This window comes from Barbus barbus, assembly GCF_936440315.1.
Source record: "Barbus barbus genome assembly, chromosome: 40".
Classification (NCBI taxonomy): Eukaryota; Metazoa; Chordata; class Actinopteri; order Cypriniformes; family Cyprinidae; genus Barbus; species Barbus barbus.
In genome coordinates this window covers 10,858,593-10,885,342 of record NC_136718.1, presented here as the reverse complement: position 1 = coordinate 10,885,342, position 26,750 = coordinate 10,858,593, and the positions used below count along the sequence as shown (strand labels likewise).

The 26,750-nt window shown below is 38.9% G+C and overlaps 1 protein-coding gene across 3 annotated transcripts in view; it reads right to left on the bottom strand.

Annotated features, from left to right (window-relative positions):
- LOC306859926 (nucleolar protein 4-like) overlaps positions 1–26,750 on the bottom strand; it is a gene marked incomplete at its 5' end in the record, with an annotated part of 102,576 nt that overhangs the window by 73,002 nt on the left and 2,824 nt on the right. The window contains 3 exons of one of the 3 annotated variants that reach the window (XM_079401341.1): positions 4,946–5,055; positions 7,900–8,011; positions 11,356–11,511. In XM_079401341.1, coding sequence (XP_079257467.1) covers positions 4,946–5,055; positions 7,900–8,011; positions 11,356–11,511 — 378 coding nt within the window. Of the gene's footprint in view, positions 1–359; positions 549–3,413; positions 3,475–4,945; positions 5,056–7,899; positions 8,012–11,355; positions 11,512–26,750 lie in introns of those variants that run through there. The other 2 variants (XM_079401343.1, XM_079401342.1) reach the window with 2 other exon arrangements.

Below are 26,750 nucleotides of genomic sequence, written 5' to 3'. Positions count from 1 at the left end.
GACTAAAATACTTCAGAAAGAAATGCTAATGATAATCTAAATGGACGCTATCCTGTTGCCAAGGTTTCGCGATCGCGACGCACTAAATACGTTAAAATAACACTTCATTCTGTCAACAATATACTGTTCAACTTGACCGGCAAACGCGTCGCGTGTTTGTACAGGTTAAACGCCACGGTAAACCACGGCAATGTCGTTTTAACTGTTCAACTTTAAACGAACACATGTCATAACTCCTACCTGGAATAATAAATAAACATAACGACCTTGCAGCACTAGTCTTAAAACGCCGTTTTCTGCAGAGGGGAAATCTATAATAACCTGATAATGAATTCATGAAAGCCTAATTGAATCCTTACCTTCACTGGTGGACGCAATTTGTTTTTAATATTCTTCTATTCCCCCTCGTTGCAAAGCCCCTCTCCTCTCCACTCTCTATCCGTTTAATATTGCAACAATATTACTGCGGTCGCGAGAGCCTTCAGCCCTGAAGACGGAGGCGGGGCCGGGGCGCTGACGTCACGCCCCTGCTATAAGTACTGTACAGTGAGGTACAGAATCACCAAAACCACTTTACGTCCCCTCCCCTCCCCTCTCGCTTTCTGCCTCCATCTTCATCGACTGTAAATGCAACATTTGTTCTAGAAATCCATATTCATATAAAACAACCTGTTTGCTAAAGCAAGACCATATCACCTTTTTATTTTAAAAAGCAGCAAAATAATTGTAGATTTGGACCATATTCAATTCAAGTTTATTTGTATAGCGCTTTTTACGACACAAATCGTTGCAAAGCAGCTCTACAGGAATTTAAGTTTCCACAATATATTTATATATTGCAGAACCTTAATATATTTAACTTATGGCAAAATTTGGTAATTCTGTATATTGTCTGAGCTTTGGCATCCTCTGAGGTCCTCTGATGGGTTGGCATTATCTTTTCTCAGGTGCACACTGTCTCAGCATACTGAAGACTGCTATGGTAGAAATAAGCAAAAGCAAGGAACACAGCTAAGAGTCAGCCTAGTTTTTTTCTATTCAGATACATCAATACAGTAAAGTCTCCATCCTGATATGGTCCTCAATTACCCAGTGAACATCTAAGTGCATGAACATACACATACACACACTTTGATTTATGAGTCACTAATGGAGCCCTCAGGAGAAGCACATACATTCAAAGGAATCGGAAAATACAATTCTGGCTCATAATGCAAACTGTACATACCAGTGTTTTGAAGCAAAAGTCTGTGTTATATTTAGACCGACTTTAGGAAATAGATCAACAACAGCGATGCAAGACAACAATGTGAGTCATTATCTTTTAAGCCAGTTTACACACTGTGTGGTTGTTAACTATTATTGTAATGTATTTTAGAAGACAAATGCACACTTAATAATCATTGCCATTAAAGAGACATTAAAATAAAATTCTAAGAAATCAAAAGCAGCACACAGTGGAATAAAATAATCTGTCACTGTAACAGAAATGTCCTTGAGGCTTTTAAATTAATTTTTCACCTGTTTTCACTGACTGTCGTAGCGTATCTGGAATAAACCACCAATAGATTACAAAGCAACTTTGTTCAGCTAGTTGGATTGTTAGTTAGCAGAATGAATTGCTTGGTGAATCTGCCACCTACAGACAACATGGCACAATACAGCTTTTATAAGAACAAACTACACATTCATATTCACTCACACTGCTAGACATGCCACCTCTGCCATATTAAATTTAGTAGAGACACTGCTAATTTTTCAGTGCGACAATGGACAAAATACATTTAACACTTACAAATACAGCAGCTGAAAGCTAACTATCACAAAGAAAACATCGATTATCCATTTGATGGAATAAAATCTATCATCTGTTTTCTATGTGACTACAGTAGGCCTAATTTGCTAGAATATTTGAGAATCTCACACCTTTCCCCAGAGAGAGAAAGTGGGAGGGAGAAAGAGAGCTAAAGGAGGAGAGAGAATGAAATGAGTTTCCTGAAGAGGAGATACAGCACATGGGGAAAAAAAGGCCATAAACGATAATGAACATTCCCCCTCTCCTTAATCTCCTCCACCCCTCCCCCTCCCCCCTCTGAGAGCTGGGAGTCTGCAGCCTGCAGGAAGGATGCTGCTAATTTCCTTCTTTATTGAATTGAGCTGGACACACGCGTCCTGCAGAGCCGACCAGCCTCCTCGCCACATCCTCTGCTTCTCTGCTCTCACTCTGATGCTCATCCGAGGGCCTCTTTGTTAATTATTCTGCCTATCTGTGCAATTCTCGGTTTCTCTCTTTTCTTTTGCCATTTCGGTATCTCAGCACTTAGTCTCTATTTCTTACTCTGCCTTTTTTCATCTGCCTTATACTTTCTGCAAATAGGGTACAAAATAAGTCCTTTAACGGTGAAAGGTGGAGCTTAACCTTCAAAACATCGTCGCTAGCTTAATGCTTTCAAATTTTATTATACTGAATGAAATGTTTAATTTTACACTACTAATTATTGGAATTAAGGTTTTTAAAAGAAATTAATTTTATTCAGTAAACATTAAATTGATCAAACGTAAAAGAAAATTTTTAATTTCAAATAAATGCTTTTCTTTTGCACTTCTATTTGTCAAAGAATCGTGAAAAAAAAAATGTATCAGTTTCCACAGAAATATTACGCAGCACAACTGTTTTTGATAATAATAAGAAATGTTTCCTGAGCAGCAAATTCGCATATTAGAATAATTTCTGAAGGATCATGGGATGCTGAGTAATTTCTGCTAAAAATTCAGCTTTAACATCACAGGAATATATTACATTTCAAAATATATTAAAATAGAAAACCGTTATTTTAAATTGTAGAAATATTTCGCAATATTGTATTTACTGTATTTTTGATCAAATAAATGCAGCCTTGGTGAGCATAAGAAACTTTCTTTACTGACCACAAACTTTTAATGTACATTCATTTTGAATGACGTTTTCAATTTTTTATATTTTGCCTAAAAATGTCTAAATGGTTTTTAAAAACCTGATTTGTGATGTTGTTGTTGTTGTTTTTTTTGTTGGCAATGAACGTTAAATGAATATCAAAATGAAATAAAACTCAAATGCAAATTTAGCCTAAATGAAGCTGTAAAGTTAGCTTGGAACTAATGTTATTTTTTAGTTATTGTAGTTGTCACATATAGTAATTTATACATTAATACAGCATTTCCCTTTAATTCAAGATTTTTTTAAATTAAAAACAAATCATGACAATTCTTTGATGTGATCTCAAAGCTAGCCTCATGCTGTCTATGTTATTTTAATGTTATTTTAGATAATAGTTAGCCTAACCTAAAAAAAAACATCCAATAATTATCACAACCAAAAACATGGCATATGTAGCTCAAATGCTTCAAAAAGGTAATATGATATAGAACTGTACCCTATTTTTATTGATAGTGCCTCTTGTGCTTTCAGCTCATCTGCCCACTTCTCCTGTCATGCCCCTCCCACAGAGACCAAACTGCGGTAGGACGTTTCACATACACTTCCTGTCTGCTCCCTGCAATTTTCTCAAAGCAAACACTCACAAAAAGAGTGAATACACTGATACATGAAAACAAGGTATGGATTCAAAACAGAGATTCCTGGGCATCATGTGCTTTTATATTAGGACATTTTATATAAGAGACTCTTGGAAGAATTTCACAGTATAGAAAGCAAACAACTTCAGTGCACAGGCAGATTCAATAATAATAATGAAATCGCACTGCGGCATGTCTTGGCTTGCATTCAGTACACAAAAACAGGAAAATAGAGTTAATAGAGATATTTCTGTGTGCTGAGATTGAAAAGACCAGCCTAGACCAGTATGAATTCTGGTCCAGACTGGTTTATAGTGGTTAGTGCTGTATAGGTTAGGTGCCAGACTAGTTGAAGGAACAGCACAGCCATGTTCAGAGCTAGTCAACCACGGTTATTTTGGAGAAGCTGGTTGACCAGTTAAGTCTGTTAAGTGGGCTAGGAACCTGGTGTGGTGTCTCCATATATCTAATTCTGAGTTAAGATCCATTCACACCAAGAACATTAACTATATAAATAACTATAACTACAGTACAGTAAGGTCCTCCTCACCAACGGATGTTACAGATTTTCTGGTTATTATAAGCATGTGACTGGCCTGCAAACAAAAATATGTTCAAAGAATGTTGCCAGAACGTTAATCAATGTTCCTTTTAGCTACAGCTTTTGTCTTGTGGTTGTGGTCAACGTTTTAATAGTTTATCCAAAAAAAAGGTCTGTGATTGCAATGTTATCATTCCTCTGTGTCGTTATTGTTATAGTTGTGGTCTAAACGTTACTATTCCTCATAGAATTAGAGTGATTTATAAAACTTTATTTTTATAGTTATAGTTCTTGGTGTGAATGGGCCTTTGGCCTAACAATGCTGATCGCGAGCAAGTGTCTACAGAGCAAACTTTAAGTTGAACACATTTCAGTGTGTGTGCAAACTGAGGTGTACGTGACTGTAAGAACGGTTCACATTTCTTCATTAGATTGGCATTTCAACAGTTTTCTCACACCTCAGCTAATTAGCCAGCTGCTCAGAACACTTGTTAATTAGAAGATAACTAACTGTCATTCCTTCTAAATACTATACCACACAAACTCGCATCCACCCACCCCACCCACAGGTGGCCTATGAGTTCATGTTTCTGCATATTATAAGCAACACGTTCTGACAGTACCAGAAATACCTAGATTAGGGCTACAAAATAGTGAATAGTGACATTTTTTACCTTCTGATAAAAATAAATAAATACAAACTGAAGTAAAACACCTCCTGTAAGTAATACACAATGCCTACAATGATTTCTGCGCCATCTGGATGAACTGAAATGAGACTTGGCTGTTTACATGCTGAATGTATGTCGGTCAATAAACATGTATAGATGTTAGAGAAGACTGCTGTACCTGCTCGTTGTTGTTCATGCACTGTAGTTTCTTCTGTTTCAAGTAGGTTGTCGTGAGGGGCATGTTGTAGTCTATGAGGTCGGCCGTCAGAGAAGTTGGTTGGTTATTTTCTGAGAAAGCATTAGAGATTTACAATGGTTAGACCATACAAATATAATGATCACAACAGGAAAAGTGAATAATTCTGTTGTTATAGCAGAGATTCATATACAGAGTGTGTGAATACAGTAAATGTTATTTCTCTAAACTGTCACTAGAGGGCAGTATCTGCCCCAGTGTTTTCTACTGGCACACTTCTGCCTCAGATTAACAGTGTCAAACAAAGGCCTAATTATATAAAAAATATATATATAATAATTACATATGCAAATAACATTAACATTAATTGAGAAATGTGTAGATATTTAAATCCATTCTCCGCCCACAGCTGTTATATTTTCATCCAAAGCCACTGTAACGATGTGCTGTGATTTGTGTGAAAAACCACTGTGAATATTTGTGTGAAGATCATAATGATAATGCTTCTGACTTTGACAGTAATAATTTCTGATTTGTTTAGTGTCTGTGTGTGTAGTATGTGTGCGTTTACACAAAAAAAATTATTGTAGCTTCATAAAAATTACGGTTGAATCACTGATGTCACATGGACTATTTTAACGATGTCCTTATTACCTTTATGGGCCTTGAACATGGTAGTATCCTTGCTGTCTATGCAGGGTCAGAAAGCTCTCAGATTTCATCAAAATATCTTGATTTCTGTTCTGAAGACGAACGAAGGTCTTACAGGTTTGGAACGACATGAGGGTGAGTAATTTTTCTTTAAGTGCACTCACACACAGAAGTGCACCGACAGTATGGTCCTCCTAAGTTTTGTTGAAGAAAGTCTAAAACATAAGGAATTCCCAACTATTTCCTTTAGATTTCATAAATGTGGAAGCATTTTTAGTCATACAACGGCCTTCTCATTTATGGATTTTATTGGTTTTGAGTTAAAAGAGCCATGAAGCAACCCATTACCTGCTGATAATCTCACGCACATATACACACACGCAGTAATGGATGAGCTGTTTGCTGTGTATTGATCAATTTCATTTTCTCATTTCATATGGATTTACCACAACAAACAAAAAAAAAAAAAAAAAATCCTTCCAGATGTAGATCACCAACAATGAAGCCAAAAAAACAACAATGGTAATAATGGTTAATAATGGTTAATAATAAAAGACAAAAATAATCTTCAGACGATTTCCAGTGTTGTCAGGCTGCTAAAAAGACTAAAAAGTTGTTCAATAAGTTTTTCACCTGAGACTGCAAAAAAAAAAAAAAAAAAAAAAAAAAAACACAAACAAGCTAGCGTGAATTACTGAAGCTAATAGTTAGCACCACCCATTATGGAAAAAACTTAAGCATTCTTTTAAAAAGAGTGCTTAAAATGGAAATAATATCCTTTAAAAATATATTTAATTAAGTGTGAACTGAATGTAATGTTTTCAAACACTTGAAACAGCATGTTATTTACAATTAAATGAAAATGGATTATAGTTTAAATTTATATTAAATGCAGAATTTTGATCCACTTAAGACTTCATACATCTTTATATGTAGTTTCATAATTACTTCCACTGTCTTTAACGTTACAATGTTTCACCATGTTTCAATGTAATTTTGAATGTAATTGAAACTTGTATATCATCCATTTTAAACATATTTTAACTATTTTGTAAATATCTGTTTAAAAACTTAAAAAATTTATTACAATATATTATCTTTAAATTTAATCTAAAAAAACACACTACAGTTAAACAGAAGTACTTTAACTGTGCCTTATGTTAACATTAGTTTAATCAAAGAATGAAGCAAGAGGATGTTGAGCTAAACAAAAACCAATAATTAGCTTATATTTAGCCATATCTGTCAGAGATAAGAGAAAGAGTTAAGAAAAAGGTGTGTTGGCATGATTTCACCACATCCTCAACATGTGCTACTAATATCACTTCTTCTGTATCTATATATAAATGACGCATGAAACCGCAAGGCAGCAACAGCAGATATGTGGATAAAAGAGCCAATATCAACCACAGCCTGAGTGTCAATTAAAGACAAGCGAGTGAACGGTAATTAATTACTCTGAATAATTCAGCACTGAACTTTCGTACGGCCGGCTGGAGTCGGGGAGGTCTGTGCACCCCCATGGGCAAGAAGCCAATTAGTTGCTCTCTTTATGAGCAACACCCAACCTAAGCCCAACGTTGACAACGCTTTGACAGCTCAGGCCGGGTAGGTGTTGCCTATCTGTTTATCTCAGCAAGCGGGACTTTTGAGGCCAGTTCTTCTGATTGGCATCCCGCACTGCTGGGGTCAGACTAACTGGGATTGCAATTTCTCCAAAACAACAAAAAACTGAGTTTTATCCTTTTTTTTCAGCTCACTGAAAATTTCCCAATCAAATTCCTCCCCCAATGGATTCCACCCACAAACCCTCTCTCTCTCTGTAGAAATAATCTGTTTCAGAGGCATTTTCTTTGTTAAAAGGCCTGTAATTGGGCTAATTGCAGTGTGTAGGGAGGCTAGCAGGACACTCCAGTGACTACAGGCTAATCAGATGGTGTTGAGGTGTGTGTGTGTGTGGGAGGAGGTGTGGCCAGAGGGGGTTTCATTAGCTTCGGGCTGGCGCGACGGGGGGAGCTCGTTACAGGGTGGGCAGGGACAAAAGGGACGAGAGGGGGTTTTCTTAACAAAGACAATGAGTTATCCAATGAAGAATTATGGGTTTGAATATGTATAAATATACGGGAATTAATAGTTTCTAGCTTGTAATTTTTTGGATTAGAGTCAATGATTTCACAAACTGCCCTTGGAGTTAATACATAAAGCCATAAAATTTACTGTAAATAAAACGTACTTATCTGAAGTGATCCAGGTTAGTTTGTGTGTGTGTGTGTGTGGTTCGATACCTTTGAACTCTGCTCCGCTGGGGCTGATGTGCATCCTCTTCTGACATTCTCCACAGCTCATCAGGAAACGGGTCACCGCCTCTCTGGGCAGGAATGCATACGTCTCTGCAATCTGACACAAACACACACCTTATTAAACTTCACTTTAGGATTTTTTGGGACTGATTAAATCCAAACTCAGAGTGTTATAGAATTCACACTCAGAAGTGCCTTTGTGCTTAATATATGGTAAAATGTTTTCAGGTAAGAAATTACAGCAACAATTAAAAAGCATTACTTATTTATTTTTATTATTTTCATTTGGGTATTTGATTTGGACAAGTACTTATTTAGCTGCTATTAGCTAAATGTTAAAATCTTTTAAAAAAATTTAGTTCATGCAAAATGTTCATTAATTTATGTATTTGTTCATTTAAATTTGACATTTCAACTAAGTTTTGCAGGGGATGTACACAAGTAATAGCCTATATACTACTAAAATAGTAATAATTTAGCTGCTATTACTTAAAAGTTTTATTGCCTTTTACAAGATAAGTGCTCAAGTAATCACCATCAGTAATGTTTTCGGTAACACTTTTAGGGACTCTTAACTTATTGCTTATTAGCATGCATATTACTAGAATATTAGCCATTTATTAGAAGTAATTAAGCACATGTATTGAGGGAAAATTCATAATTAATAGTGAATAAGTGTTCCCTATTCTAAAGTGTTAACATTTTTTCTTATGTGTGTCTTCAATCATAGTCTTCATTCATTCATACATACATACATTCATTCATTTCAATAGCATTGATTGTAAAGTTTGGACAAGTTGTGAAACCATTACTGGTGATGTAATTTTGGTGAATACAATAAACGTTAAATTTCATATAAGTGTGATACTGGTTATTTTAACTTGCATTATAATTGATTACATGTTTATGTAAATTATCAACCTTTTCCCTCACATTTTGCATATTAGACACATCTTATATCTATCATAGAGGCAGAGTAACAATGTTTTATTCCCATTCTGAGCAGAGAGCTGTAGTGAGGCAGTAAAAGCAAACAGAAGAGATGATTAGTTTGCAGACAGTGTGAATGCTTAGATGTTCTATTACAATACTGTCATCAAGTCCAGGACTAATAATCCCAGGGGGACTATCATATTGATATCTTTACATTCAAAGAGCTGACCTTCCCTCTCAAATGCGCACACACACACACACACCTCCCTCTCACTTTCTACTGTATGTCTATATGAAGGATAAAATAATTAACTGTGCTCATAAGTGCTCATAACTGTCCTTGTCAAAACATTTCTCTGTCCCGCACACACACAGTGAGATTCAAATCATGTCATGTACACAAACGTATGTAGCTAGAGTGCTGCTACCATCTGAAATTCATATTTTTCCCCCTTATACAATTCATATATCTCTTTTTTTTATTTTTACTTTAACCCTTCCTTCTTTCGCATCTGTTTAGTTTCTCCCTCCTCCACCCTTTTGCCATTAAACTGGAAAAAAAAAAAAAAAATAGAGAAAGTACACCCCCATATTGAAAGTCCCTTGTGTCTCTCTAATCTCCCATGAGGCTCTAACAAACAAGCATGGGCAGCCTTGGAACCACAGCTGGAGGGTATAGCATGTACGCGTGTGCATTACGAAGGCAGAAGCTGAACTAAAAACACAAACCCCACGGCTGCAGTGATACAACAGCCAGAAAACCTGAGCTTTCTCCTTTCCAGCACCCTGATTCCTCCCGGAGATCCTAAGAGGAGCAGGCACACAAATCCTGATGCCCAAGGAAAAGCTCTGCTCAAGGCCCTGCCCTCTCCTCATAGACCAGAAGCCGTCAAGCACAATAGGAGCAAGGAACAGTGTAGAGGACACAATATTTGCGAGTGTATAAAACATAATCGCAGAAATTATTAATATAACAAAACCAAAAACAAACTTATTTATGCTTTTATTAGTAATACCTTGTATGTAAATGATACTGACTGTAAACGCACGTGAGAGCAAACATGCACTTTTGTAACTGTCCAAGAGAGGGCAGCAGCACTGGACCTGTGGACCTCAGCACAACCAGCAGACCAGGTGAGAGCGGCCCATGTCACTCTCACTTCCCATGTTTCCATGACAGCACATGTGTGATATGGAGTTCTAAAGATGTTCACCGCAGACCTAAATATATCCTCTAAATATGAGCTGATCCTCATCTCTGCCTACAACAATGCAGAGAATGAAAGAATTGCAGACTGTAAGAAAGTGTAAGCAGAATAGAAAGAAAATGCAGAAATACACAATACAAAAGAGAGAAAAAAGAAAGCTAGAAAGGAAAAAAACAATAAAAAGAAATACAGAAATAAAAATGAAATGCAAAAATGTGAACATGAGAAAAAATGAAAAATGTAGAAATACCTTCTTGCTTTCTCAATTTAATTAATGTAACACTTTATTTTAGGGTCTCTTAACTAGTTGCTTATTAGCATGCATATTACTAGATTAGCCATTAATTAGTAGTAATTAAGCACATATTAATGCCTTATTCTAGATGACCTTATGCTATAGCCCTAATCCTACCCAATACCTATATTTAAAAACTACCATACTAACTATTAATAAGCAGCAAATTAGGAATTTATTGAGGGAAAAGTCATAGTTAATAGTGAATAAGTGCTCCCTATTCTAAAGTGTTACCGAAAGCAATACAGAAAGAAAAATTAAATTCAGGAAAAAAAAATGCAAAAAGAAATTCAGAAAGAAAAAAAATCAGACTGAATAAAAACCGCAAAAAAAAAAGAAAGAAAGAAAGAAAGAAAGAAAGAAAGAAAGAAAAATGCATGAAGTCAGAAATACATAAGAAAAAGAAAGATGCAGAAATACATAAATAAATGCATAAAGAAAATAAATGCATGAAGAAAGAAATACATGACGAACTACATAAAGAAAGAAAGAATGCAGAAATGCATAAACGTGAAGAAAATGCATGAAGGAAGAAATGCAGAAAAAAATTAAAACTGCAAAAATGAAGAAAAATGCACATAAATGCAAACAGAGAAAAAATAAGATAAATAAAAAATGTGATTGCAGAAGTATAGAAAGGAAATAAAAAAATAAAGGCAGAAATGCATAAAGAAAAGTTCTACATAGTTCTAAAAAAGTAAAAAAGTTCTACATAGCCTCCAGCTTTCATTTACTAGGTAATGTTAGCGTATTCTGAGTGATTCGCCAAAAATTCAGAGGCCAGCAATTCTCTGCTACAAATCACACCAGGACAACACACAGCAGGAGTTGCTTGCTTCTGTTCATGAGAGTCACAGAGGAAATAAATCAAACTGACAGAGTAAGGGACACTTTAAGTGACAGACAGATACAGCCGGTCAAAAAAGGCCAAATGGGCTATTAAATCTAAACATACTTCCATGTATGATCATAGACTATGAGAAAGAATTTCCTTGCTTTCCTCACCGCTTTATACGTTTTCTTCTGTCCGGCGTGTTTGGGTGCTTTGGCTGGGTCGGAGCTGATCTCCACGTGCATGGCATAGATGATGTCATAGAAGTCCTCCACCACAGCGACCCTCTTGAGAGAGGAGTTCTCCGGCCCCGAGCCCCCGTCCACACACTGAAATCACACAAAGTAGTAGACTTATTTCATATACTTAAGCAATGTCACACAAGCAAAAATGATGTTATACTTTATTATACCATTGTATTATCATAACCGACTGACAAACACATTCACACGTCAAACAGTGATTATCACAGCACATAATTCTGTGCTGTAAAACAACAGTGTTTTGGTAATATGATTTTAGATGCCTATTTTATCTTTTTAAATATATTTCCTTTGTAAATGATTTTTACTTTGTTCAACAGGTTTAATTTATTTACCTACTTTGACATTAAAATAGTTCTATCATGACAACTCTTGTAAGACTTTAACATGGTAATGGATATGACAATTGCTACTATTGCTACTGCTGCTGCAAAGCAAGTACAGGAACTTGCTACTGCCGATACATTTCAATACAGTGCTGATTTTCATATGGACCTTTCTGGATTACAATCCGCCATCAAAATCATAAATTTAATTATTCCAGTTTTTAACCACAAATGTTTGTCTTTGAAGCTTTGAAGCTGCATTGAAACTGCAATTTTGACCTTCAACCCATTGGTCCCCATTGAAGTCCTCTATATGGAGAAAAATCCTTGAATGTTCTCCTCAAAACCTTCATTTCTTTTCGACTTACGAAAAAAAGACAAACATCTTGGGTGGCATGGGGGTTAGTAAATTATCAGGAAATTATAGGATCTGTAATGAACTAATCCTTTAAAAATGCTAGCTAAAACAATTCTGCAGTTTTTGGGTTGCTCACGTTACGTCGGGTCCCTGAAATAAGGGAACGAACGCTGCGTCGTCAAAATTCATTGACGACTGCTAATGGGGAAACTCCCGTTTACTCTTTTACTGAAGCCAGATTGGTTAACGTTTGTGAACTGCACAAATCAATGGCGCTTGCCGCGATAGCTGCCACATAGACCTTAAGCGTAGATGGGGTGCGCCCCTTGTCCAGAAACTCTTGTAGAAAAATAAGCACGTGGAACACGTCACATGAAACCGGATCCTGGTTACGTGCTGAACACCAGTCGCTGAAGCCTGTGAGCGATCAGTTGCCGTTCTGAGTCGGCCAGCACCAGCCACTCGAGGTAGTTCAATATGCGGATTCCCATCTGTCTCAGAGGGGAAAGAGCCACGTCTATGCACTTCGTAAAAGTGCGGGGGGCCAGGGACAGTCCAAACGGGAGGACTACATACTGATAGGCCATCCCCTCGAACGCGAATCTCAAGAACGGTCTGTGACGGGGCACTATTTGGATGTGAAAGTAAACATCTTTCAGATCCACAGACAGGAGCCAGTCCTCGGGTCGAATTTGCGCGAGGATCTGCTTCAGCATTAACATTCTGAACGGCCGTCCATGAGGGCTCGATTCAGAAGTCTGAGATCAAGGATCGGTCTGAGCCCACCGTCTAATTTGGGAACAAGGAAGTAGCGGCTGTAAAAGCCTGACTCGCTGTCCGCTACGGGTACCGTTTCCACGGCACCCTTTGCAAGCATTGTGCGTATCTCGGCTCGGAGAACATGAGTTTCGTTGTCCTGCACGAAGGTCTGCACCACGCCGCGGAATGCAGGTGGCCTGCAACTGGAGCGAGTAGCCTCGTTCTATGGTCCCTAGAACCCAGCTCGACACACCTGGGATGGCCTTTCAAGCCGACAGGCGAGATTTTGCCTTTAGTAATGACTGTTCGCCGCCCGAAGGGGGAGAACAGACATGCACGAGAGGCTTTATTAATGACAGTTCGTCACCGACAGGGGAAGAACTGACATGTGTGAGTGTAGGGAGAGGAAATTTGCTGAGTGGATGATGGCTTGGGGTGGCTTGAAACAGTCGCCGTGCTGGAGTGCTTGGGCAGGAAATGACACAGCGCTTGCGACGTCTTCTGTGCCTCAGAGAAGTGCTCCGTAAAGCCATCCACAGCTGGACCGAAGAGTCCTTTGGGCGAGACCGAAGAATCAAGGAAGGCAATTTTCTCCGCATCCTTGATACCCATGATGTTCAACCATAGGTGGAGCTCCAGGTTGGCCATGGCCTTTCCCACCGCCTGCGTCGTCGCCTTGATAGTGCGCAGAGCCAAGTCCATGGCTGTTCGGAGCTCCGCGAACGTGCCGTGATCTCGGCCAGACTCGTCCAAATCACAGAGAAGTTTGGCTTGAAATACCTGGAGTACGGACATATTATGCAGGGCTGAACCGGCCTGGCCAGCCGCAGCATAGGCTCTGTTGGCGAGCGATGACGTCATCCTGCAGGGCTTTGAAGGATGCGTTGGCATCTTCAGCCCACTGCTTGTCGGCGGAAGCAGATGTGCAGCCACCGCCTCCTCAAGAGGGGGGAGCTTGCAATATCCTTTTTCCTCAGCGCCATCAACGGTGGTGAGAGCTAATGAAGTGGAAGGATCTACATGTGCCGAATAAGGGGCTCGCCAGGTTTTAGTGAGCTCCTTGTGGACCTCTGGCATGAAGGGAGCTGGTCGCTGTCAACGGGAAGGCTGACGGCGAACCACTCATCGAGGAGACTGGGGGCAGGCTCTTCCGGAGCTGTCCACGCCAGGCCCAGCTCTTCCACAGCATGCGTGAGGACGCGGATCAGCTCTGAGTCCACGCTAGGCCTTGCAGACTGCGATGGAGGGGGACCTTCAGGCTCTTCACCGGAACACGCCCACTTGTCAGTGTCAGATGCCATCAAGGACATATTTTAGTCAACGGCTATCTCCTCCTCCTCAGACACGCCGAAGGAAACCAGGCCACTCGCATCCGACGAGGGGCGCTGCTCCTTCCGTGTGAAGCACACTGGTGGTGTGAGGCGTTGCAGGGAGAGCGGAGTGCACAGGCGCAGGGCCGACGCAGCACCGCTCGTACCTGAGAGAGAACTCCTGCTGTTCCGCTGCTTCTTCCTAAGAGGAGACGGGGGGACGGAGCGGTGAGGATCGCCCTCGTGCAAAAAGGCAATCCAAGAGCAAAGGCGAGCAAGGTTCATATCCTTGCAGTGAGGACACGAAGCTCCAGCGACTGCAGCCTGTGCATGGGCAACGCCCAGACATGCGACGCACTCGTCATGCCCGTCCGCGTCGTGTAGGGGGTCCTGCACTCGCAAAGCGACATTTGTAACAACACGCTTGGAATTTGCTCAGAAATTTGCTCTTTTCCTCGCCGGATGGCCGCAGGGGAAGTCATCCACTGCCGATGGCTGGATTCGACGGCGGGAGCGGTGAAGAGCAGCGTAGAGCAGGTAAGCTTTTCTAGCTTTTTCTTCTGCTTCTTGTAGAGTCAGCGAAGAGATGGTCTCCTTACACTAAAGGAGAAGATTCTAATGAAATGGCGCTTTGGCCCGACTTACATAGCAAGTCGGCCTCCCCCTCATTAGGTGGGCTCAAGCGCCATTGGTTTGTGCAGTACACAAACGTTAACCAATCTGGCTTCAGTAAAAGAGTAAACAGGAGTTTCCCCATTAGCAGTCGTCAATGAAATTTGACGACGCAATGGGAGTTCCCTTTCAATAGGGAACTACAAAAGCTCTGATTCTCAGAGGGAATTTTAAGAGTGCTGAAGGAGGAATTCTGGGGAGAGTCTCACCTCTCCCATACGAGGAGCAGCACTGGAGAGACGAGATATTTTCCTCAAGGGTACAGAGTCTGATCATGGCAGAAACAGACGGCAGACACAATAAACTCAAGATAACCACAAAACAAACATCTAAGAAGATTTTTCAAGTATTTACCCTATACAAACTAAAAAATAGAAGATAAAAAATACAAACTATACGAATGCTTCACATAAATATTTGCCCTATACAAACTAAAAAAATAGAAGATAAAAAATACAAACTATACGAATGCTTCACAAATACTGCACATGTGCAAAGAGAGACATTTTGAGTCAAGCAGCTGGTTGGGGAACAGAGCAGGATGATTTGTAGTGCCTGAGCATGTAAACATACATACAGGTGCTGGTCATAAAATTAGAATATCATGAAAAGTTGATTTATTTCAGTAATACCATTCAAAAAGTGAAACTTGTATATTAGATTCATTCATTACACACAGACTGATATATTTCAAATGTTTATTTCCTTTAATTTTGATGATTATAACTGAGAACTAATGAAAGTCCCAAATTCTGTATCTCAGAAAATTAGAATACCAATTAAGACCAATGCAAAAAAAAAGATTTTTAGAAATGTTGGCCAACTGAAAAGTATGAACATGAAAAGTATGAGCATGTACAGCACTCAATATTTTAGTTGGGGCTCCTTTGGCCTGGATTACTGCATCATTACTGAAATCAACTTTTTCATGATATTCTAATTTTATGACCAGCACCTGTATATTGCTGAGTCTTTTGTGGGATTGTGTACACGCAGCAGTGTGTGTAAAGTGTCTAGTGCACATAGAGGAGAGTGTGTTACTACAGGTGGTTTGTACAGGTCCTATATATATATATATATATATATATATATATATATATATCCTTCATACTTTAAAAAGTATTGAGGAACATATTTCATATGAAGCATATTAGAACAGTAACAGTTTGGGGATCCAGTTCCCCAGTTAGGTGTGTGGGGCAGCGGTGTCATGTGACACACAGAACCTCCAAGTCAAAGTTGGACTAGCTAACTCCAATCATCATCCGCATCTTCTATTCCTCTCATCGCCCGCATCACATGCAATGATGTTCTTCGCCTCCACCACATCCCCCACTCAGTCCCCTCCACCACCCGGTACAGGGCCACAGGGTTACCATGGCAGCAAGGGTGTATCGGCAAAACAGCACCTCACAGACTCCCATCATTTTACTGTTAATGATTACTCTCAAATCATCACGTTATGGTATAAGAATAGTTCTACACTAAACATGAAACTATGCATTTTGACACGCGGCGAGCCTCTGCAGTAATGTGGCACACGCTTACACGTGTTTACTGCTGGATTCCACTCCACTACATTAACTTCAGGAGATAGGACACGTGTGCCAGGCTCTGCAAATGTGTGTGTGTTAGAGATTCATGCTGCTCTAGCATGATGCCGCCCGGCCTTCAACCCCCCACCCCCCTTTTCCCAGCGTTGCGGGGCACATCAGCGGCCTGGGACGATAGTGCGTGTGACAGCAGCAGCCCAACCACACGCACCCAATGTGGGACACGGGAGGGAGGGGGTCAGCGCAGCACCTTCAGGCGCAGCAGACAGGACACTCGCGCATGCCCGTATTAACACACAGGGCACACCTCAAGGCACTGAGGATAGGACAGAGAAAGATCCCCCTTCCCCCACCTCGTGCACGGGGTCAAATTCACCAAACCCTGAGAAGGTAAAAGCAGGCTGTCCCGCACACGCTCACAGACCGATATTAGCATTTTCTTTGTGCCACTGCAACATGGCATCACATGCATGGATATAAATCAAGGGCAATTTTATTGAATCAAAAATGAAGACATAATGGCTGCCAAAAACCTAGGTGGGCAGTGCGTCATACCTGGTGGATTTTTTGAAGGCAGCATAAATGCATCCTTCACTTTCTGTGATATCCCACAATCCTGTGCAACATTGGAAGAACAAAAATGGTATCTGATAGAATGCTTGAAAATAGTAAATTAGTTTATAGATGTGCATTTTTTTCAACCAATAAATAAATACTGTTGTTATTTATATATTTGCTGAACAATGTTCATCAAAAAGGGTACAAATGCTTCACATACATTTTTTGTTGACATCAAAAGGCAGCGTGCACAATCAAGCTCAGTATTTTGAACAGTATTTAGGGTGTACATTTGTTCATCTTTTGGTAGATGCTAGCCAAATTAGCCAGATCTTAACATAAGATGTTTACCACCACCAAATTTCATGGGTAAAACCCAGTCATTTCAATAGAAATCTGTGTGTGTACTTAACCATTTAAGGTCTATAAAGCAGCAAAAATAACTCTGTTCAATACTACCGTGCTCTATGAGCATCATCTCCATGTTGGTGTTTTAATTAATAATTACAAGGTCCAAAAATACATAAACAAATAAAAAGATATGCATGAATGAATCATTCATGATAAGATCAATGACATGCATTTAAAAATAGAAAGGTGAATTTAGGGAATTTAGGTAATTTTCAGTTCATCCAAATTTTAAAATATATATTTATAAAAAACATATATTACCCACAATGCATTACTTTTATATTGTTAGGCAGTTTTAACATTTCCATGATTTTTTTTTTGTGCACTTTTTGTTGCTATAACATTGCTCAGTTTCCATTAATAGACAAGGCAGGAGGGCACCATTTCTGACACAGTGAAAAACTGCCCGAAATTACCAGGTTAACAAAATGAGTGAGGGGAATTATTCCTTCACTCCACCTCCACCTCTATAAGCGGGTGTTTGTGCGTTTTTTAAACCCTCACACTTTTTCTACCTCCCCCATATCCTTAATTTCTCACATACCCCCCTCTATGAACACCTCTAACCCAGAACCTCACTGTCTTTCTCCCTCATTCCATCTCTTCTCTGCTCTTCCAGGCCCCTCGTTCCTTCCAGCAGATAATTACAGCTTTCCTTCTTTCGCTTTTAATCTCTTCCTCAACACTCTCTCCTTTCTACTACTCTGTTTCTTCTCTTGCTTCCAATTCCAGGTCCCGGACCAAACAGCCCTGTTGCTAGGAGACAAGCTGGGTAGGAGCAGGAGCGGCGGCGACGGCAACTCCCCCACGTCTCCGCCTCTCTGGAAACAAGGGATGGAGGGATGGTGGAAGAGTTCAGTGGAGGGGAGAAGCCCTTCAGACATGTGTGCTCAGCCAAAAGGAAGAGACAGACACCGACCCCCCACCGACATACAGACATCCAAACAAACAATAATGACAAAAAATGCAGAAATTCACAAAGAGCTTGCACACCTGCACAACATGCCGAGCTCGGCATGGCGAATTCGGGGCACAAAACCTGCTGATAGCGACACAAACATTTACAGTACTGAAATATGGCAGACGGGGGGCCTGGCTGGACCTGTCTGTCCTGATTTTCAACAACAGGTCTGTACCCTCTCCAGGACGAGAGCTTTATGTTTTGGCACACATCCAGAGGGCAGAATTGCTTCTCAAGTAAATCTATAGTTTTAAGGAACGTTTCAATGTTTTTACCAAAAAAGAGAACAGAAAACAATAACTATGAAAATGAAAGGGAATGTGCGACATGGGGGGCATGAAGAGGGTTTTATCTTGCGCGGAGAGATGGACAGGATCGAGTGGGAGTGAAATGAGTTTGACTGGGTTAGTGCTAATTGTGACAGGCGGTCACAGTTTATGGGCTAATCTTGGCAAATGGCTGCGTAGATAAACAAACTGATGGCTAAATGATGGAGGCTGTGTTTGTTCACGAGACTAACAAGAGAGCAAGAGGGGAAGATCACACACGTATTCGCTCGTTCCAAAATCTTGTGAGCATCCCACAGAGGCAGCACTTTTTAAGGCATCGTTGGCAAGCTCATGACGAAGACCGTTCCAAAAAGTAGCAAACTTAATTATGCAGCCTCCGCAGACACTTTCTTTTAAAGCAGCATGTAGAAAGCAATATAAGAATGCATTGCAACAAACTCCAAATATTTGTTGATTATAGACATACTATATTTTATTGAAAAGTACTAATAAAATAAATAAATTTAATTAAAAATGCACTATTTTACCCAATTTTTGTGGGCTGCATTGTTATACTTATTAGAGCATCATGTCAGCAGCCTAGCAATATACTAACGCCAAACTCCCATTGGTCAGTAAAATTTTTCTTTTAAATAAATATATACTTTTATTCATCAAGGATGCATTAAATTGATCAGAAGTGATAGTACAGACATTTAAATTGTCATAAAAGAATTTGCAGCTTCATACTGGTCAATGCTGCACATTTGTGTATTCAAATTGCAAACAACTTGAATCTCCATTGGGAAATGTTGTGCCTCGTGTTCCTCACGAGATAAGTTACAAACTGGCAGATTTCTATTGAGAACATCATTTTGCCTGCAGTATTTCACCGTACAAAGGTAAATGTGACGTCACCCTTAGAATGATTTCTGAAGGATCATGTGACACTGAAGAGTAATGATGCTGAAAATTCAGCTTTGTCTTCACAGGAATTTATTTTCTTCCTTAGCCTTGCATAAGAAGTGTTATTTGTGTTACTATTTATGTCACTTGTGAGGTTCAAATATCAGTTAGGATGCTGCCTTAAGGTGTGTTTGCATTAGCAAAAAAAATTCTATTGTCTATTATCAGTATTATAGCTATATATAATTCAAAGTTAACACAGAAGTCACTTAAAAAAAATAGCTTTCTGCATGGGGAACTTTTTCAGCCTCATGCCAAAATCCCCAATTTTTGGATTCCTTTTGGAATGCCAGGATTTCACCTATTAAATTTTGGCAAACAACAGATAAATGTGACTGCGCCTTTAGAAGACAGATGCCTATGTAGGCCGTAGTCATTGGAGCATCTCACTAGCTTTTAGATCTACTACTGTATCTATTGATCTGCCCTCTCCTAGTCCCATAAGGCTTTTCACCTTCATAAGGCTTTTCACAACTTTCTTTTCCTTGTTCCTCTTTCTGTCTCTCCTTTCTCTCCCTCCTTATGCCTATGTCATCTTTCCACCAGGTAAAGTGCGTGATTAGTTTGCTCGATGGAGTGCTGTGTATTCTGTTGGTGAAGTGCATTGACGTTGTATGTTTTGGCCGTATTAACAGGGCATGAGCTGTGTGTGTGTTGAAATAAGATTGGACACACACTTGGGGTTACACTGCTCCATTAGGATTTATAGGGTCCTCAAACACACACACACACACCTGAGTGAATGCATATGCACAGTGAATGATAATGCACTGCAAATGACAGTGTAGCGATAAGGCGCACTGTAACTCAGAGTCCGGAGCCAATTAAAACATTGTTAATTTATCCTGCTCTAGAGCACTGAGACTCTTCACCATGGCAACCGCAGGAATGCAGGGAGACTAGAATACGCAGCCACTCACCTCACAGGCTGTCCTGTAGTCACTCACTACAGAGATGCTGACAGTGGAAATGAAGATGAGTGACTGCTTGTATTCTGTTAGCTCCTGTATTCTCAGCTGTGAATAAGAAACCAGGCCAGATAAGCAGCCAGCATTTGAGCTGTTGTAGATTATTAGCCTACTGTTGATTAACAAACATTTATTATTATTTTTTTACCAAAACTCATTTCAGTGTACTAGGTGCATCACAAGGCGTGTACTGTTTTGCACTATTCTATGTCAAAATAGTGTGAGTAGTGTGTTCACACTATGTAAAAAATATTTTATAGAATACCATTGTGTTCTACAACAATAAAAAGCAAAATCCAAAATAATAACCAAGCCGAAGATAAGAATAAAAATAAATAAGATAAAGTATAAAGATAAAGTTTTTATACATTTAGACTCTCTTATATGCCAAAGAAAAGAAAATAATTTGGATTTGAAAATTTTGGGCAAACAACATAAAAAAAATATTTAAAGGTTAAGTATGTTGTCTTTGCACCAAACACAGAGATATGATTTCACATATGTGACTCCATATCTTTCTATATAATAAATAAAGCCACTTTATGAGACAAAAAGTCACACTGTGAGATATAAAATTGCTAATTTATTTGATTTCCTGAAGTGTGACGCTGTGATCTCACAGTGTGGTATTATTTTTTTTATTTTAAACTTTATCTAACAATTACCTTTTTTCTGAGGTTAAACCAAATGTACACCCTTCAGCTTAATCAGCTTCAGTTTTACCGTCCACCACTTTGTAAATATCTGCAACATCAACACTGAAAAACCACTGAAAGCCACTGAAAATCAGTTACTAGAAGCATACAAAAGTGCATGCTGTTCTCTACATTATCACTGCATCAGTTATTTCTGAACTCGATACCTCCAGTAGTTTCAGTCGCATAATATTAATCTCCTTCTAGTTAACAGGAAAATTAGACTTATTTCATTTCTCTGTTCACGGGTGATAAATTAAACTAATCATTTTGGCCTGTCATTAGCTCCCTCCATCTGTGTGTGTGTGTGTGTGTTTCTGTTAGACTTCCAGGATGGTGGAACGATACTTCCTCTTTTCTCTAATTCATAAATAATCACTCTCTCGGTCTCGTATCTGTCCTCACGGCTGCACAGCTGAATCTACAGCCACAGATACGGCTGGCCTCCTGGGGAAACCAAATTATAGACCGTCCTCCAAATGAAAGGCGAGGTTTTGTGTGAAGACATGAACCTTGTGAATACCCCATGAATATTCAGGACGAGTCACTCTATTTGCAGGTATCAAAAGTAGCTTCACACCGACTTTATTAAAATCAATTAGTTCCGCAATGATAGAGTGTGACGCAGTGCTCTCTTGTCTCATTCCACACACAGCCTCAGTGTCAATGTCATGAGATCAGTTTATTTGAGGTGCATGCTGAAGCTAATGCTGGAGATCTGGCCAGCTTGGCCAGGCTAAAAATAATGACTTTATTCAAGAATTTCTTCTCTTCATTCAAGAAATTGTTGAATAAAGTTGTTATTTTTGTTTTCTTTGCGCACAAAAAGTATTTTCGTAGCTTCATAAGATTACAGTTGAACCACTGATGTCACATGGACTATTTTAATGATGTCCTTACTACGTTTCTGGGTCTTGAATGTGGTAGTTGCGTTGCCGTCTATGCAGGGTCAGAAAGCTCTCAGATTTCATCAAAAATATCTTAATTTGTGTTCCAAAGCTGTACGAAGCTCTTACACCATGTCCTAACAACATGCAACACCGAAACAAACGATAAAAGATATATTTTCCATGTTAATCAGAGGTTTTGTCTTAACTAGCCGCGACGGCGACACATGAAATTTCTATTTTAGAAACAGTTTCTATTTCCGCAACATTGCAGCTGGAAACACACAAACTATATGACAGTAGATATTCTCAGGTGATTATGTGCTTTATTCAAAGTTAAACCGGTCTAATGTGAGTTTGAATATCATATTGCGTGACCTTATAGCCATACTGAAAGCAACAACAGATTACCTCAGATCTTAAAAATAAATTAAAGCAAACATGTACGTTAAAACTGTGAACTCAATGCGAACCAAAAAGTGTATTCCGTAACAAAGAAGGTATCAGACACTCAGTATATACATTTAATGATGTTAAAAATATTTATTATTTATGAATTGGATTATAAATTTATCTATTTCGTAGCGAGTGCAGTGCGCTTTCAGAGAGAGCCCGCCCACACATGCTTTTGATTGGCTGTGATATTTGCTTGATTCTGTCGCGTTGCTTGTCACTGTAATCTTGTCACGTCGTGTAGTTAGGACATGGTGTTATGGGCTTGGAACGACATGAGGGTGAGTAATTAATGACAGAATTTTTATCCCTTTAAGGTACTAATATGCACCTTTTTGGGGTAAATAAGATACAAAGGTGTACCTTTTGAAAAGGTACCACCCCAATGACAGCTTTTGTACCTTACTACCCTGTCGACACCCTAAACACTTTAGAAACAGCATAGCAATGCACTACCATTGCCCTAACATCTTAGCTTCACATGAGCAAACACCACTGGCATTTTCCTCAAATAGAGTTTGCTGAATTGTGTGACATTCTGTTACCTGTAGGAGCTCTTAATGAAGTCTCGCAGAGAAGAGGACATAGTGTGTGTGCACTAGAGAACACACTAACCACTAGCTGCCCTGCAAACATGTGTATGGCCCCTTCCGCAGCAGCACAACACTCTCTGTCCCAATGCATTTGTCTTTTTTATCAGCTTCTGCCCTCTCCTCTCATCCCCCTCCTTCCCTCCCTGTTCCTCTGCTCCTGTTAGCCTGAACACTCACTACCACAATTACCGCTGGAGCTACATCTACAGCTGCTCAACTAGCAGAGGGGGGTCAGGACCGCCGCGTGTGTGCGCCAGTGGTAATCTGAGGGAAAGAGGAGAGGACGGCGAGAGAGAGATGTTTTCTCTCGTTGTTGTGAAGCTGAATAAAACGAGAGCCCTTGATGAGCAGTCAGTGGATGTTACAAACTCTTGCTCTTTACTTGCTCTGAATGATTAACCACTCAGATCATTGTCCAGCTGCTCCCCTAAACCTGCTTTTGTATGTGTGAGAGTGTGTGTAAGAGATATTTGAGCCCCAGGTAACAGCGACTGGGGGGTAGGGGGTGTTGCAAGGTAGACCATCTTTGGTGTCCACATGAAAGAGAAAGACAAGACACTCAAGTTTGTCAAATTAGCAGATCAAGTCAAGTTCTCTTTCTCACATGACCAGGTCATAATTACATGAACGTGTCTTGCACTTTAATTCTTAGGTAAATTTTGGCCAATGAGATAAGCAGATAATTATTTTTACGATATGGCTGATAAGTGATAAATGGCAGACAATAAATTATATACTATTTCCTATAAATAAATTCAAAATAAAAGTAAAAAATAAAATCAATAATTGCAGATGTTACAAGTGAATTTAGTCATCACAAAATTATAATATATAGTATGAAAAATGAATAGTATGATTTTAAGGAATACAATTAACAGTGATCAGGGTTGTCATTGTTAACTAAAATCAATAGGCTACTATTAAAAGTCATTTTTCTTAACTCAAATTAAATTGAAATAAAATATAAATATTGGATTAAATAACATTAAAAATGTTGGCGTACTAGAGTTGAAGTACTAGAACTACTAAAATTTCAACTAAAATTAAAATAAATAATACTAAAATAACACTGACTTTAATTAATGTTTTCAAAGATTAACTATTAAAGATTAGCTTTAGATGACTGAAAAAATATAGAGAGAGATGTAAAAATAGTTAATGAGCACAAACAAGTAAATATACTGGCTGATCCCAATAAATAAAAACTGTCTAACCAACACGGTACCAATATATTGTCTATTCCTATTCATCAGACAACAATTTGTGACTTTCAAAAGTCTGTTTATAGAGAGAACTGACATATAAAGTCTAAAAATAATCATTATTTTTTAAAATATTAGGACAATTTTTATTTTTAAAAGAGCTAGATGGAATGCAACTGAATGGAAAAGAACAGAGGGTCCTTGAGATGCTCACGTCACAGCTCACTGACCGTCCAGACAAACACTGCAACTGCAGGGGCATGGCCCGTGATGATATCGACGATCGCAAGCATGTTCTCTTCTCTACACCTGCACATGGCTGACCACTAACACAAACAACCATCAAACACTCCCACCCAGTGTGTGCCGAGGGAGGGGCTTTCAGTAATACAGAATAATTTAGCTCAGCGTTTCGGGCTGCTTTAGGGCACTGAGATGAATGGACTGATAAAACAGGCCGTCCCATTTGAGATGCTCCCTTAGGCGGAGCAGAGGCTAGACTACACACATACAACTGAGGACAGAGTGAGCTATAGTTTACACGTATTTTAGTTAGTGATGCAGTAAACTGCAGTGTACCACAAAAAAAATAAAAATAAAAAAAAATAGTAAGAATCATCTTTCTGTTGAGTCCTCACAGGTATATGCACAAACTCTAGTCTGGTTCGTTCTATGAGCTCATTCTTTTTAGTGAATAAAAAACCATACAGCATTCAGCCCAAAGATTTCTAAATGATTGAATAAAAAACATTCAGCATGACAAGTGTAGCCCAATTCATAAACAAATTAATCTTATAAGATTGTTTTTAGTGAATCAAAAATATACAAAGTATCAAGTGAATCCAGATTCCCAAAGTGACTGAGCTGATTCTTCTACAACATAAATATATTCAAAAACACTATTACAAAAAATCTACAACACAACTATATATATATATATATATATATATATATATATATACACACACACACACACACACACACACAGCACAACAAATATAGTACGATATGTGCACAAATGTCTCCTATGAGCTGCTTCTTTTTAGTGAATCAAAATACAGAATGACGAGTGTAGCCCAACTCCTTAAAGAGCTTGAGCATTTAAGGTGTCAGATGACAAAACTTAAAGTGAACGGGCCCTTTATGAGTCCATTATTTAGTGATTCTAAAACATACAATGTAACGAGAGAATTCCGATTCCCAAAATAAGTGAATCTTACAGGTCATAAACAACGAGTTTGAATCATTTTGAAACATTTCTCTGTATAATTTACAAACATAAGTTAAAGTGTGTAATTGTCCAAATACTTTTTAGGGCCAATGGATTTGACAGTTTAATCTTCTCTTGAGATTCTCACTTCCTTGTCCTATACTCCACCCCACAAAATAAAAGAAGCTTTCGGACAAAATAAGCTAAAGAGAGAGCAGTGTTCTTCTGCAACAGTTGCTCAGAGAGAGAGAGAGAGAGAGAGAGAAAGGGGAGGAAAGAGAGGAACGTTAGGGGCTATTAATAGTGTCCACAGACACTGGTGTCAACTGCATGTGATGGCTGTGTGACTGTTTCCTCCAGCCACCTCTTTCTCCCTCTCTCAACATAATTTCTTCTTTCTCCCTCTCCTGAACACCCCCCCCATTGGTATTAAAAAAATACCTCCATCTTTTATTCTTCTCAACTTATGCCTTCATCACGTAACTCTCCTTCACTTTTCATACATTATAAAGTAGTGCTACTGGTCATTTGAGGTGAGTCAGATGACCCCTTTACATGTATGAATGATGTCTGCAGTATTCACACTATTTTCAGCTGTGTTTTGATGAGTAACATTAAGCGTCTGAGAGAAAACAGTTTGCCAGTCATAATGACAGACTGATCATTCTCTTCATACCGAGCTGTGGATCAATCCACTCTAGCGTCAAAACTACTATTACTCACAAGCACACCAATGAGAGGTAGTTTTCACTTAAAATTTTACATACAGTAATGTGAACAAAAGAATGTTAAAGTGATAGTTCACCCAAAATGTAACACTGTATCATATTTACTCACCCTCACGTTGTTTCAAACCCCTGGGCTGTTGCTTTTTTTTTTATAGGGAACACAAAAGTGGAATTTTCGTAGGAACTTTTGAAGCTACTCTTCCTTATCTCAACAATTTACAATCGCTAGAGGCTGTGAAGCTTCAAGAAGGACAAAAAAGCACCATAAAAACCACCAAAAAAATCATGAAAGCATTGTGAAAGTAGTCCATGTCAGTGCTATTATTTATATACTATTATAGCATTTATTCGTACTTTAAATTTATATTTTAGTCATTTTATTGTGAACATTTGACATTATTATTATATTTATTTTTTAATATACTG